This window comes from Nicotiana sylvestris, chromosome 12 (genome assembly GCF_000393655.2).
Source record: "Nicotiana sylvestris chromosome 12, ASM39365v2, whole genome shotgun sequence".
Lineage (NCBI taxonomy): Eukaryota > Viridiplantae > Streptophyta > Magnoliopsida > Solanales > Solanaceae > Nicotiana > Nicotiana sylvestris.
The window spans coordinates 67,738,426-67,753,919 of NC_091068.1; the positions used below are offsets into that span (position 1 = coordinate 67,738,426).

General features: G+C 36.0%; 1 protein-coding gene across 1 annotated transcript; it reads left to right on the top strand.

The window, feature by feature from the left end:
* Positions 1–10,464: 10,464 nt before the first annotated feature.
* Positions 10,465–14,887, top strand: LOC104246598 (receptor protein kinase-like protein ZAR1). The gene is made up of 2 exons (XM_009802440.2): positions 10,465–12,255; positions 14,006–14,887. Exons 1-2 carry the CDS (start codon positions 10,743–10,745, stop codon positions 14,644–14,646), a joined length of 2,154 nt encoding a protein of 717 aa, XP_009800742.1. The 5' UTR covers positions 10,465–10,742; the 3' UTR covers positions 14,647–14,887.
* The last annotated feature ends 607 nt before the right edge of the window (positions 14,888–15,494 follow it).

The following is a 15,494-nucleotide window of genomic DNA, read 5'->3' on the forward strand; positions in this document are numbered from 1 at the left end:
GCATGTAACATCCTCGTCAATCTCCTGAGTATCTTGACTAGACCCAAGATACGTGAAACTATCTCTCTTAGGGATAATTTGTATATCAAGCCTTATATTCACGCCCACTTCGTTTGTCCCGTTATTGAACTTGCACTCCAAGTATTCTATTTTCGTCCTACTCAACTTGAAACTTTTAGACTCCAGAGTCTGTCGCCAAACTTCCAATCTCGCGTTAACACTGCTTCACGTCTTATCAATCAATATAGTATTGTCCGTAAATACATACACCATGACACCTCCCTGAATATGGCACGTCAGTATATTCATTGCCGATGCGAATAAATGGTCATTAAATTTAAATTACTGATACTAGAGCACATTGTGTAATGGAAGACACAAAGTTGTCCTCGCGATAACACAATCAGTTGATTGGTGCTTTTGCTCTTCTCTTCACTTTCTTACATATTCACACACACAAAGTAAAGAGAACATAAAAATTCATTGATTAAATTAATGAGATATTCATAGTACATATGTTGGTCCTAGGAATTCGACGCTGATATAACGATGTATTTGCGGGGAGATTAAGCTAGCGTTGAGCATAGATTTTCAAATTTGTTTTGAAAATTTTGATTTAAATAGAGTTTGGTTTGAAGATAAAAATGTGTTTGGACATCAGTTTTCAAAACATATTTCTCGAATTTATTTTGGAAAAACATGTATATTATTAATGTTTGTAAATATTTTGAGCTGGTTTTGAAATTTGGGATTTGGGATTTGAGATTTTGCCAACATATAGGCAAAATCTATGTCCAAATATGTATTTGCCAAATAAAATCCAAATTTATTTTGGCAAAATCTACGGCCAAGCGGGTCCTAAATTTCTCTTTGATAAATGATTAACTTGTCCTTTTTCTTTCTTTTGGTTGGGATGACTTTGCTACTAATAGCCCGTTTGGTCAAGCTACAAAAATCAGTTTATTTTGAGAAGTGCTTTTTCTTAAAAGTACTTTTGGTGAGAAGCAGTTTGTGTTTGACTAATTAATTTGAAAAGCACTTCTAAGTAGCAATTAATGTTTGGCCAAGCTTTAAAAAAGCTGCTTCTAAGTGTTTTTCTCAAGAGTGTTTTTCAAAAAAAGTGTTTTTGTTGGAGTTACATAAACGTACAGCCTTGGGCCATAGTCCTATAGAACATATTTGGGCCAAAGTCAGCAAAGTCAGCCCAATAATTGTATTTATATTAGCCCGGTTAGATTGATAGAAGAAGACTATTTTGCCCTTTGTATATATATGTGTATATACTCTAGAACTTTCCTAATCAAATGAATGAAAGTCTAATTTTCTCTCTGTCTCTGTCTTCTCTCTTCGAACTGCAGCCTTAGATTCATCTCGTCAATTATGTTCAATTACAATGTTAACATGGTATCAAAGCTACGGTTTTGGGTAGATTCAAGCGTGATAAATCGAGCGGTGTTGGCCCTGTTGTTTGAATCGAAGAGAACGAAGATTTTTGCTGGTTTTGGTTCGGTGAACGGAGATTTCTGAAATTCCAACGAGGATTTTTTTCCGATTTCTGACGGTCATCTCCTATTCCTGCAAGTTTATCAGTTTGGAGTGTTTCAAGGCTTACTTCTTCGAGTATAAAGGAAGAAGATCGATAACCCTAATTTTTCTGTCCTTTGCATCATAGCTGGTGGTATTTTACTTCATTGATGTATGTTTAGTGTCATTATTCGACTTTGATTCTGAATTTCTGTCTTGTTACACGATTTTGTCCCAAATTGTTGAGTTATGGTAAATCCTGGAACTTCTACTGAAACTTCGTATAATTCTAATCCTTCAAGTCCTCTTTTCATACATTCTTCTGATATTCCTGGAACATGTCTAGTTAGTACTCCCTTCTCTGGGTATGGCTATGGGGGATGGAAGAGAAACATGATAGTGTCTCTCTCTGCTAAAAACAAAATTGTTTTTGTTGATGGCTCTTGTCCTAGACCTTCGAGTAATGACTTCTGCAAAATTACGACAATGGGATAGATTCAATAATATGGTAATTTCGTGGCTAACCAGTTCACTCTCGCCTGTTATTGCTGAGAGTGTCCAGTATTCAGAAACTGCTGAGAGTATCTGGAAACAACTGGAGCATAGATATGGGACTGTGAATGGGACTAAGGTTTTTGAAATTAAAAAGAAGTTAGCATTAACTCAGCAAGGGTCTCTTAACATTGCTTCATAATTTAATAAATTGAAGAAACTTTGGGATGAGTTAGGGACCATGCGTAAAAATCATGGTAATTTATGTACTTGTGCTGCTAAGCCAGGCATTCAAAAAGACAAGGAGGAGGATAAACTACATCAGTTTCTTATGGGTTTGAATGAGGTTTATGTGGGGGTTAGGAGTAATCTGTTGATGATGCAGCTTCCTCCTTCACTTGATAGTGCATATAATATACTCCTTCAAGATGAGAATCAAAGACAAGTTCATTTCAGTCCTCAACTTACTCCAGAGTCTGCTTCTTTCTCTGCCAAAATGAATAATAAGACATTCCCTCCAAAACAGTACAATCAAAAGATAGATTTTGGACAGTCCAGAATCAATGTGTTCTGCAAATATTGTAAGAAATCAGGTCACACAATTGAAAAATATTATAAACTTCATGGTTTTCCCCAGAATTTTAAATTTAATAAAGAAAAAGGGGTAGCTACAAATGTGTCCACTGAGTTTGGGTGTCCATATCCTGGTCAGAAGCATAGTCCTCCTCAGTTTTGTGATGGTACTTCTCGTAATGGAATTCCTAGTCAAGTATGTGATGATCAAGCCTCATCTATTCCTGGTTTAACCAAACAACAATACTCACAGCTCATGACATTGCTGCAGCAGACTCAAATTGGTTCTGATTCTGATTCTCAATCCAACCTGATGGGTTCTGCAAATTTTTCAGGTAGTATTTTGTCTCTGCCTGTTTATTTTGACAATGAGTCTCATGCTTGTTTGTTGTCTGGGGCTAGTAGAAGTGTATGGATCATAGATAGTGGGGACACTGATCACATGACCTCTAATAAAGATATACTCTTTAACATCATACCACTAACAACTCCTTACTTAGTAACTTTACCTAATGGATACAAGGCAAAGGTTACTTGTATAGGATCTATTACTTTGTCCCCCTCTTTGACTCTTCATCAAGTACTATACATTCCATCCTTTCACTACAATCTGATTTCTGTCCACAAATTAATTCAACAACTCAAGTGCTTAATTCTGTTTACTTCTTGTTCATGCATTCTCATACAGGACCTTTCCATGAGGAAGCTTCTGGAACTTGGTAAATTGGACCAAGGACTTTACAAGCTTCTTCATGAGGATCACACTACTCCTGGTTCTGGATTCCCTGTTTCTATTTTTAGTAAGAATGTACACTCTAAGAATGTTTCTGATGTTTCCATTAACAAAGTTGTACCAAATAAAAGTGCTTTGAATTCTGTTCCTTTAGTTCCTTCTGATGATGTGCATAGTATAAATTCTATTCCTTTAGTTCCTTCTGATGATGTGCATAGTATAAATAAACATGATGTATTGTGGCATCATAGGCTGGGACATATTCCTTTTGCTAAAATGAAGCTCATTCCTTCTATATCTGTTGATTTATCTTCTAAACAATCCTTTACATGTCATGTTTGCCCATTAGCAAGGCAAAACAGATTATCTTTTTCACATAGCACTTCTGTTTCTAATTCCTTGTTTGAATTGATTCATGTTGACACATGGGGACCTTATCACACACAAACATATTCTAGAGATAGATATTTTCTTACCATTGTGGATGATCATAGTAGGGCCACTTGGACCTATTTAATGCATTCTAAAAGTAATGCTTTTTCCTTGTTGAAAGCTTTCATAGCTATGATCAAAACCCAATTCAATCTTCATGTTAAAATTGTAAGGAGTGACAATGCTTTAGAAATAGGGCTCTCCAATTCTGCTAATACTTCTCTGAAAATGGTATTATCCACCAAACATCTTGTGCACATACACCCCAGCAGAATGGTGTAGTTGAGAGAAAACACAAACACCTACTAGAAACAGCAAGAGCATTATTATTTCAATCAAAACTCCCAACCAAATTCTAGGGAGATTGTATTTTGACTGCTACATACCTAATAAATAGATTTCCTTCAACTGTTTTACACAATAAAAACCCTTTTGAAGTTTTATATGGCAAAACACCTTCCTATACACATTTGAACCTATTTGGTTGTCTATGCTATGCTACCATCCCCAAGTGCAACAGAAACAAACTAGACCCTAGAGCAGCCCCTTGTGTGCTTGTTGGTTATCCATTTGGTAAGAAAGGGTATAAATTGTACAATCTCTTCACTAGAACTGTGTTTGTATCCAGAGATGTGGTTTTTCATGAGTCAATTTTTCCATTCCTCTTATCTTCTCCTTCCACTGCACTTACTGTTCCATTGCCTCCTATTCCTAATGATGATTTTTATCCTTTCCAATCTGAAACTCCAACCTCTTCATTTCCCTATTCTGTTCCTCTTTCAACCATTGCATCTCCAGATCCTCCTACTCTTTGTACTATTCCTGCACCTTCTAACTCATGTTCTGTCCCTCCTCCTGAAGTTAGAAGGAGCAGCCGGACTCACACTCTACCTTCTCATCTTAATGATTTTATAACACAACTTCCTCCTTCCCTTTCTGGCTCTACTTCTACATTACTTTCTGCTGCCCAATCAACAGCAACTGAGCCTCATTCTTATACTCAGGCATCTGCCAGCCCTGCTTGGCAGGAGGCAATGAGGCAAGAGTTTGATGCTTTAGAAGCTAATAAGACTTGGACAATAGTTGAGCTATCAAAAGGCAAGAAACCAATAGGTTGCAAATGCGTGTATAAAATTAAACGTAAAGCTGATGGTAGTGTGGAAAGGTATAAGGCTAGATTGGTGGTACGGGGTGATACACAAATTGAAGGGATTGATTTTCATGAAATATTTTCCCCGGTTGTCAAGATGTGCACCATCCGGTGTCTTGTGGCTTTTGCTGTCAAGAAAGGGTGGTCTCTCTTTCAATTAGATGTCAACAACGCATTTCTTCATGGTGATTTAGATGAGGAGGTGTACATGAAACTACCTCCAAGTCTTACTGTTACTTCCAATGTTCAGCCCTCTTCTACTTTGGTTTGCAAGCTTCTAAAACCCTTTATGGTTTAAGATAGGCATCTCGTCAGTGGTATGCCAAGTTATCCACTGCACTTTGCTCTAGAGGATATGTTTCTTCTCTAAATGATTACTCTCTCTTCATCAAGAAATCTGCCAATTCTATTATTTTTCTTGTTGTTTATGTGGATGATATTATTCTTACGGGTGATGATCTTACTGAAATTTCTGCCCTTAAGGAGTTCCTTAACGACTAATTTAAAATCAAAGATTTGGGTCTACTCAATTATTTTCTTGAGATTGAAGTTTTCTATGATAATTCTAGGATTATTCTTCATCAACGAAAGTTTATTGCTGATTTGCTTCATGAATTTGGTTGTGATTTTGCTTCTGCTGTGGTTTCTCCTCTAGAATTGGGTGTCAAGCTGCAATCTGATGATGGGGAGTTATTGCCTAGGCCTGACTCTTATAGGAGTTTAGTTGGTAAACTTAACTTTCTCACCCATACTAGACCTGATTTGTGTTTTGTTGTACAACACTTAAGTTAGCTTCTCAAGTGTCCTAGGGTGCCTCATATGAATGTTGTTCTTCACATTTTGAGATATTTGAAAGGCACTCCTGATTTTGGGGTTTCTCTTAATACCTCTTCTAATTTTTCTTTGCTTGCCTATTGTGATAGTGATTGGGCTGCTTGTTCTGAGTCTCGTAGGTTTGTTTCAGGTTTTTGCATAACTCTGGGTGGAAGTTTAATAAGTTGGAAATCTAAGAAACAGTCTGTTGTTTCATTATCCTCTGTTGAGGCTGAGTATTGGGCCATGAGTAAGGTTGTGGCTGAATTGGTTTGGTTGGTTCGTTTGCTCACTGATTTGGGTATTCCTTCTGTGTTTCCTGTTCCTGTATATTGTGATAATCTGGCTGCTTTGCATATTGCGAAAAATCTCGTGTTTCACGAACGTACTAAACACATCGAAGTGGACTGCCATTTCATAAGGACAAAGTTAGCTGACGGCCTAATTTCTTTACATCATATCTGCACTACTTCTCAACTGGCTGACATTTTTACCAAGTGTTTGACAGGTGGACAGCATCATTTGTTGCTTGGCAAGTTGGGTGTGACATCACCCTCCAACTTGAGGGGGGTGTTGGAGTTACATAAACATACAGCCTTGGGCCATAGTCCTATAGAACAGATTTGGGCCAAAGTCAGCAAAGTCAGCCCAATAATTGTATTTATATTAGCCCGGTTAGATTGATAGAAGAAGACTATTTTGCCCTTTGTATATATATGCGTATATACTCTAAAACTTTCCTAATAAGATGAATGAAAGTCTAATTTTCTCTCTGTCTCCGTCTTCTCTCTTCGAACGGCAACCTTAGATTCATCTCGTCAATTTTGTTCAATGACAATGTTAACAATTTTTGGAGAGAAACTACTTTTTTCTGTTTCTCCTTAAAAGCATTTTTTTCCTTTCAAAAACTTGGTCAAACACCTTAATTTTAGAAAGAAAAAAAAACACTTTTCATCCAAAAAAAAAGTGTTTTTGCCTTAAAAGAAGCTTGGCCAAACAGGCTATAAGACTAATTGTCAAAATCTGTACTTATGACGATGAACCATCACAAAACTAATACGAATGCGAGTCAATTTATATGTAATTTGGTTTGAAATTATTGCATTTATTTTACTGTACAATATAAACGAAGTAATTCTTGATTACAAAATCTTGTTTCTGAGAATTCACGATTCTATCAACATGTTAAGTACTACAGTACCTGTATGTTTTTAAATTCATGTACATAATGCATTAACGATCAAATTCTTTTCCTTGAAATGTGTCGTACGATTGTGTATGGATTATGGAATATTAAAACAAACCCAAAATATTGAACGTTTAAATCTTGTAATGGACCACATCAACCAACAGTTAACGATACGTCAACTGAAAAATTGCACGAAGATAATTATGTCAAATTGTTTATTTACACCTCGCAATGGTGGAGCCATCTTTGTTCAAGAGGTGTCCCATAACCGAGAATACCGTCACTGTATACCTAGGTAATTTTTTTTATGTATATATACTATATATTGAATCGCTTTGAATTTTTTATGTGTTACTTCTTTATATTTTGATTCTCGTTATTAAAAATCTTGGTCCCGCTACATCTCGAAATGGTGCCAAAAATAACAAATAATAAACTAAGAAATTGACTATAAAATCAAGAGCATATCAAAATAAGGACCATAGTAAAATTGTTATATTGCCGTCACTCATATGACTGATGAGATTCAAACAGAGAACTAAATTATTTTTGACTTGGAAGACAAAAAAGTGTGATAAAGATGAGAGCTTATAAAATAAATATTCATAAAATTGACTATTTTCCGATTTGTTCTTTCGTCGATGGGGCCTTAAAACAAAATAAAAAATCGGAAAAATAATTTATTCCCCTTTCTAAGAGGAGTAGGATCTTTAGTTGATCTGCCATTTCCCCTCCTTTCTTTGTAGATTATTAGCTCCAGAATACCTATACCAAAAGATCAGTGTGCAATTTGCATGAAATCTATTTTTCAACTTCAAACTAGTAAGTGAGGTTTCATAATGTTAGGTGATGTCCTGATTTTCTTACCATAATTAGTTTTGCTATCTCATGAAGGAAAGGACAACATATTTATCATAATTGGGTTTTTCTTTTCCTAGAAGAAAAATATAATTCTTCCATATTTGGCTAGTCCCTTTTTCTTGTAGGAAAAGGTTTGGAGTTCTATAAATTGAAGATTCGTCTTCTCATTCAGCTGCATCCTCAATGTAGCCATATGGGGTTTGAGAGTCGAGTGTAGGGAGAGAACTTTACGGGACAAGTGTTAGTGTGTCACTTGTGTTTGCCTCTTCATGAGGTTGTTCTCTCGATATTTTGTACTCTCTTTTTATATAGTGGATTGCTCATCCCCGCACGTGGACGTAGGTTAGTTGATCGAACCATGTTAAATGTTTGTGTCTCTTTTGGTATATTTCTCTTTGTTGTATGATTTATTGTCGTTCAAGGTTTGTTTTGCTAGCTTCCGCATAACACCTGATTTTTCCGATCCTAACACATAAATCTATAGCCAGAAAAATATTTTTTTTTTATATTTATTCTGAAAAGCATTTTCTTATATTATTGTATTAGACAAGAAAGGAATTCCCTTTGTGTATGCGCGCCGCAAAAAAGTATAGTACTCAATTCCATTAGTGACGGCAAGCAGTGGCGAAGCCAGTAATTCCCTCAAGGGTGTTCAAATTTGAAATAAGTAAAAAAAAATCTGACAAAGGGTGTTCAATATATGTTATGTACCTCTAAAACTTAATATTTTACTTATATACTCAATATAATTTTCTGATAAAGAGTGGTGAGACCACCCTAAGCAATTCGCCCATGACGGCAAGGTATAGTTGTTGATCGATCGTTAATAACCTACATGTCCCATGTTGGACTAATTATACATCAAAATAATCAACAATTTTCTCATTTGGGATGATAATTGAAACAACAAGCAGATTTTGAAAAGTAATACACCATATAATTGAGAATCACTAAAACTACGATGCTTGAGTCAAAAGAAAACTTCAATTGGAAAAATGACATCATCATGGAACAAAAGTACCAAATAGAAAAATAACAGAGCATATATAAATAATAAGTTACTCCTATTTAATACTTTGAGTTTGAGCATTATTTTCGCTGAAGTTCCTTTCAAAAGTGAACACTATAAAAGTAAAATTCTGTCAATTTAAAAAATGACACATCTATTAGAGAGTAAAAAAAAATTAAGACTAAAGTAATCGGAATGACAAGTGGCTATAACGTAAAAGACAAAGTAAGTCGAAAATCACCAGCTACTTTTTGAGTCAAAGTAGCAACAAGCAAAATTTATTATTTATTTTTAAAATATTTAAAAATACAGTATTAATTATTATAAAAGTAAAGCAGCACCTAGTTCACATTAAAAGTAAAATCTCCTGTATTTCATATTCTTAAAACCAGTCTCTTTCTGAAAAATTAGGATTATGCTTCGATAAATTTGTTAAAAATTGTTTAGTTATAATGTTTTTACATTATTACGTCAATTACTGATAACTTCCATAGTATGTGAAACTAGTAATCCGAAAAATAAACAGCTAACCATTCATATCATATTAAATTCAACTCATAGTGTAAAAACTTCATTATAAAAGTTTCATTACGAGATCATTTTTCTACTACCCTTTTCCCTTCCCCTTCCTTGACGCTTATGTAATGAAACTCTTTTTCTTTTATATAAAATATCCTTTCTTGTTTCATTTTATGTGACATAGTTCGAAATATTAGGTTCGAACAGATTAATTTTTTATGTGAGTTTGAACATAAAATTTTCAAAATTTTTGAAAAAATATTTTACCTATTTAGATGTTACGTAAAACTACTGTCATAGTATGTATTTGAAAAAACATGGAAGGTCAAATGGTTTTGTGGGTCATTACAAATTTGTTTTTAGGTTTATGTTCCGATCAGAGGCGGAGCTAGAGTGCAGAGAGCGGGTTTGGTCGAACCCAATAGCTTTGATTTGAACTCTATATTTGTCTTAAAAAATTCATTGAATATGTATAAGTTATTACTTCCTCCGTTTCAATTTAGATGAGGTAGTTTGACTCGGCAACTTTTGAAATTTCTAGTCTTAAAAGCTTAAGAGGTAAAAACTTTGTGGGGGTTATAAAAATTTCTCACTAAAGGTAAAATGTGTAATATAAAGAGTTTAAAGTTGAATTATTTTCAAATTTAGAAATTGTATTATTTATTTTGGAACAGACTAATAAAGATAGTATCTCATCTAATTTGAAACATAAGGAGTAATTTAAAATCCAGTAACTTAAGGCGAGAATAAAACCCCGGACCCATAAGCTTGAAATCTTGGCTTCACCTTTAGTTCCTATTTTCTTTTTTACACATGTCTTTATGTACATGTCTTTATACATAAGATATCTATGTTTTATATAAAAGAGATGTAAAAAAAAAAAATACATTTTCTTAATTTGAATATTATAATGACCAAGAAAGCCTATTTCCTCTACTATATATATAGTAACTTCATTCTACAAAATATCAAATGTAGGTAAATTTTCTCCTCCTAACTCTTACTAAGTCGGATTATAAAAATGTGAAAATATACGACATTGCTTTAATTCTACTACTTCAGTTAGGATAGGAAGGGCGCGAAGTGGACCCCTTCCCTCCTGCAATCAAACTCCTCCCGCAATGTCTCTTTCCCGTACTTAATACCTCCCAACTTCCCCTTTCTTCATTGTCACTCTCCACCCCCCTCCTCCGCCACTGCCCATCTCTCTTCTCCTCCGTCCAAAACCACCCCAATTTGATTTCTCTTCCGCTCCTAAAAGATAAGGGAATCTTTTCGTACTAAAACTTTGTGAAAATTCTGGAACAGAGGAAGTGGAATTTCGAACACGTTAACGTTCTCTCTTTCCAATATTTAAAAAAAATAATAATGTTCCTATAGTACAAAAGGATTCACATTTTAAAGTACGTGTCTTTTTGGGTTCTGTAAGCACTGATCCCAACAAACCATGTTGAGAATATCCGTTTTGTTTCTTTGTTTCCTGAATTTTCAGCTTTTTATGCACACTGGGGTTTCTCTAACTTCCGACGGACTTTCCCTTTTGTCTCTGAAATCCGCGATGGATGACGGCGGCGGCACTGTTTTCTCCGACTGGAATGAAAACGATGACACTCCTTGTCGTTGGACAGGCATTTCATGTGCTAACATTTCTGGTTCTTCAGAGCCACGTGTCGTTGGGATTACTGTCTCCGGCAAGAATCTCCGGGGATACTTACCGTCGGAGCTGGGGACCTTAGTATATCTCCGGCGACTCAATCTTCATGGAAATAATATTTACGGTTCTATCCCTGACCCTCTCTTTAATGCCACGTCACTTCATAGTATTTTTCTGTATGATAATAATATCTCCGGTCAACTTCCGCCCTCTATTTGTAATCTACCTCGGCTTCAAAATTTGGACCTTTCGAATAATTCACTTTCTGGAACTTTCTCGAAGTATCTCCGTAACTGCCGGCAGTTACAGAGGTTGATTCTTGCTCGGAATAAATTTTCCGGCGAGATTCCGGTGGGGGTGTTCCCGGAGCTGGCGAATTTGGAGCAAATTGATCTTTCGTCGAATTCGTTTAATGGGTCGATTCCTGAAGATATTGGTGAATTGAAGTCACTCTCTGGAACTTTGAATCTTTCTTTCAATCATTTCAGTGGAAGAATCCCAAAATCTATTGGTGATTTGCCTTTAACTGTTAATTTTGATCTTAGGAATAATAATTTATCTGGTGAAATTCCTCAGACGGGTTCATTTGCAAATCAAGGTCCAACGGCATTTTTGAATAATCCTATGTTATGTGGATTTCCTTTACAAAAGAGCTGTAAAAATAGTTCAAACAATTCATCAGAAGTTCAGGGTTCATCTAGTAATGAGGGCACTAATTCACCTAAGGGGTTAAAACCGGGATTTATTATATTGATCTGTTTGGCTGATGCATTTGGAGTGGCATTTATTGGTCTAGTGATTATTTATTTGTATTGGAAAAAGAAAGACTCTGGTGGTTGTAGTTGTACGGGAAAAGGGAAATTTGGTGGGAATGAGAAGAGAATGTTCTGTGATTTCCCTTGCATTAGTGGATTTCCGAATAATGAATCGGAAGTTGAGTCTGAGAAGGGAGGCGGTGGTGGAGCTAGTGGTGGTGTTAGTGGTGGCGAGGGCGATCTCGTGGCTATTGATAAAGGTTTTAACTTTGAACTTGATGAGCTGTTGAGGGCTTCTGCTTATGTCTTAGGAAAGAGTGGATTAGGGATAGTGTACAAGGTTGTGCTAGGGAATGGTATTCCTGTGGCTGTGAGGAGGTTGGGGGAAGGCGGGGAACAGAGATATAAGGAGTTTGTGGCTGAGATTCAGGCGATCGGAAGGGTTAAGCATCCTAATGTCGTGAAATTAAGAGCTTATTATTGGGCTCCTGACGAGAAGCTTCTCATTAGTGATTTCATTTCTAATGGAAGCTTGACTTCTGCCCTTCACGGTGAGCTTTTCATAATATTAAAACTTCTTCAATTTTGTTTGTGTAGTAGATATTACATCATTTTGAAAGAATGATCTGATGCATCCATGTTCGGAACATTGGGGTATACTATATTCTTACCATTAGTAGCATGATAAACTCATGAGCAAAACTAAAATAATGAATTGGTGTTTTAATTATTGATCACTCTTTAAGAATTGGAAAAACAGAAAAAGACTTTTGGTAGTAGATTAGTTAAGAGCTTGGGATGTTCAAGTATTTATTCACTCGTATAACTGCTTAATATATGCCTGGTCATGAAATAATGACTATTAGCGATTGCAAGGGCAGCCCAGTGCACAAAGTATCTCGTGTTCACGTAGCGTCCGGGGAAGGGCCGCACCTCAAAGGGTGTGATGTAGACACATGCCATCTAATAATAGTTTTATCTTGAAAGAGTCCCATGTGTGCTTGTGCAATCCTTGAGTGAGGATGATTATTGTTTGTGACTTGATACTATGCTTAGGATTTAAGCCTAATTGTATCAGCTGATAAGGAAGTCTTCTATAATGCATCTCATATGAAAAAGTTATCTGCATAAAGGGTAGATCAAGAACCTAATATTTGCCATCCATTTCAATGGACATATAAAGCACGCCACAGCGTATTAACATAGTAATGATCCAGCGACGCAGACTAGCAGTATTTACTGTAGATGCAATAATCAGATATTGTCATCATACAGAATCTGGTGGAGCGAAATTGGGAACTCTTTATGTTTTGAAAGATTTAATCTGTTTTTGTCCGCGTGATATATGGTTGATTGTCCCTATAAATCTTGCGAAAACAATCTATCATCAGTTAGAGAAAACCCAATAAATACAAGGGTGCAAGAATTTAATCAATTCCTTGAGTTGTGGAGTTAAGGATCTGCTTATCCAACTGCATCTGGATACTACTAGGTCAATTAAGTCTTTTCGAGATCTATTACTTGATTTGCATATGCTAATATTCAAGAATTTGGGAATCTCTCTGCCTGGTGCATTTTGACTGTATGGATGTTTTCTTTTTTCGAAGGAAACCAGAATGTGTAGCTATCTGGTCTGGTAACTACAAATCCAGTGTGAAATGGGACTTCTTCCCTGAGGTGGATTCCAAAATCAGTGTTCTGCATGTGACTTTTGCACTGTTGCTGTTAGTATAGCTGCATCGATGTTCATCTTTTTAATTTAGGTTTTTGCCCCTGACACAAATTACTGTTACATTTATCGAATATCTACTCCACTACTATATACTTGTCACTATGAATCGGTAACACAACTGCCACCCAGTAGTAAGTGCTTGCTTTCTGACAACATATTTGGTTCTTCTTTGGTAAAGCCATATATATATATATATACTTCTTAATCATTGGTTATATCATATATGGTACCCGAAATTCCTGGTTTCTTAATATACACTTTTAAGATTATGTAACTGGAATTTGACTGTAGAATATTTCCTTTTGCATTCTGAAGAAGTTAAGGACTTGTTCCTTTTCTTCTCTTCCTTTATCTCTGCTTCTGAATTGAATTGCCATGTGGTAAGTCTGAAGTTATCAATGTAGCAACAGTTATTTCATGCTCAAACAGATTGTGCATAACCGGGTTAATATGAATGACGATTTGCCTCTAGTGTAATGTTTATATTTAGCAGAAAAGTTATTAACTCGTATCTTCTTTGTTTAGTGTTGTAAATGTTGTGATTGAAACTCTGGTTTTCCTTTAAACAGGGAGAAATGGGCAACCATCGCCGAGCTTAACCTGGTCAACGAGACTGAAAATTGTGAAGGGAATAGCGAGAGGTTTAGCTTATCTCCATGAGTGTAGCCCAAGGAAATTTGTCCATGGAGACATCAAACCATCCAACATTCTCCTTGATAATGAACTGCAGCCATTTGTCTCTGATTTTGGCCTCAATCGGTTGATTAATATCACGGGAAACAACCCCTCCTCTTCTGGTGGCTTTATGGGTGGAGCTCTTCCTTACTTGAAGCCTGCTCAACCAGATCGACCCAACAACTATCGAGCACCAGAAGCTCGAATCCCTGGTAACAGACCTACACAAAAATGGGATGTCTACTCGTTCGGGGTTGTCTTGCTTGAACTGCTAACCGGAAAGTCTCCTGACCTCTCAATTCCCACAACTTCCACTTCAACAGAAGCTCCAGATCTTGTAAGATGGGTAAGAAAGGGATTTGAGGAGCAAAATCCACTATCGGACATGGTGGAACCAATGTTGCTTCAGGAAATCCATGCTAAGAAGGAAGTACTTGCTGTATTTCATGTAGCCCTTGCATGCACCGAGGCAGATCCAGATATTCGACCGAGGATGAAAACTGTCTCAGAAAACATTGAGAAAATTGGAGCTTAAACTATTGGCTACACTCATGTCAAGAAGTTCTTGAGTTCCCAAGATTTTTTTGCAGTTGATCCTGTCATTTTTTTTCTTTCTTCGGAGGCTTCTTCAATCTATATATTCCACTATAGAAGGTACAGAATCCCAGTGTGCTGAAACAAAATTTGCTCAACTTTTTAGCAGTTAATTAGTTGTTTATCTTTGTAATCTATTCCTGTTATTCTGAAGTTAAATCAATTTGTCTTAGTCAATAAAATTAATTCTTTGCTCGTAGAACTCAAGGGAAAAACCTGCTTAAAGCTCAGTAGAAGTAGGAGCTCAAGGGACTACTTGTAATGGGAATGCATGCGAAACACAGGCAGGAACATTTTTTTATTTTTTGGAACAGGCAGGAACTTCCATTCTGGTTAACGAGAAGCATATTGACCGTGAGCCACGAGAGATAATAGCCCAACCAAACTTTAATAACTCGCCCAACCAATTGCTGAGGCATGATTTCTGCTAAGGGAATTCAAAAAAAGAAAAAAAAGGTGAAAACTTAGAATAAACTTGTTTACCTCGAAAAATGTGAGTGACAAGTAAATGTAATTTGTGATTTTAAAGATATGTGATTTATTCTAATACTAGTGAATATACAAGTAATATTAGGTATAAGTAAGAAGAATTGATGAACCAAACTAGTGTTGTTAGAGCAATGGGGACCTCGACCTCGATTATCTCGGGGGCCTCGAGGTGAGTTAAGAGCATTAAAGTGAATAATAAAGTAAAAACAATTATGGAGCACAGTAAACGAGAAAAGCAAAGTAGAATGTTCTATTGTAGTGAATGAGATGATGTTTATAAATGATTGGAGTCCCCTTTAT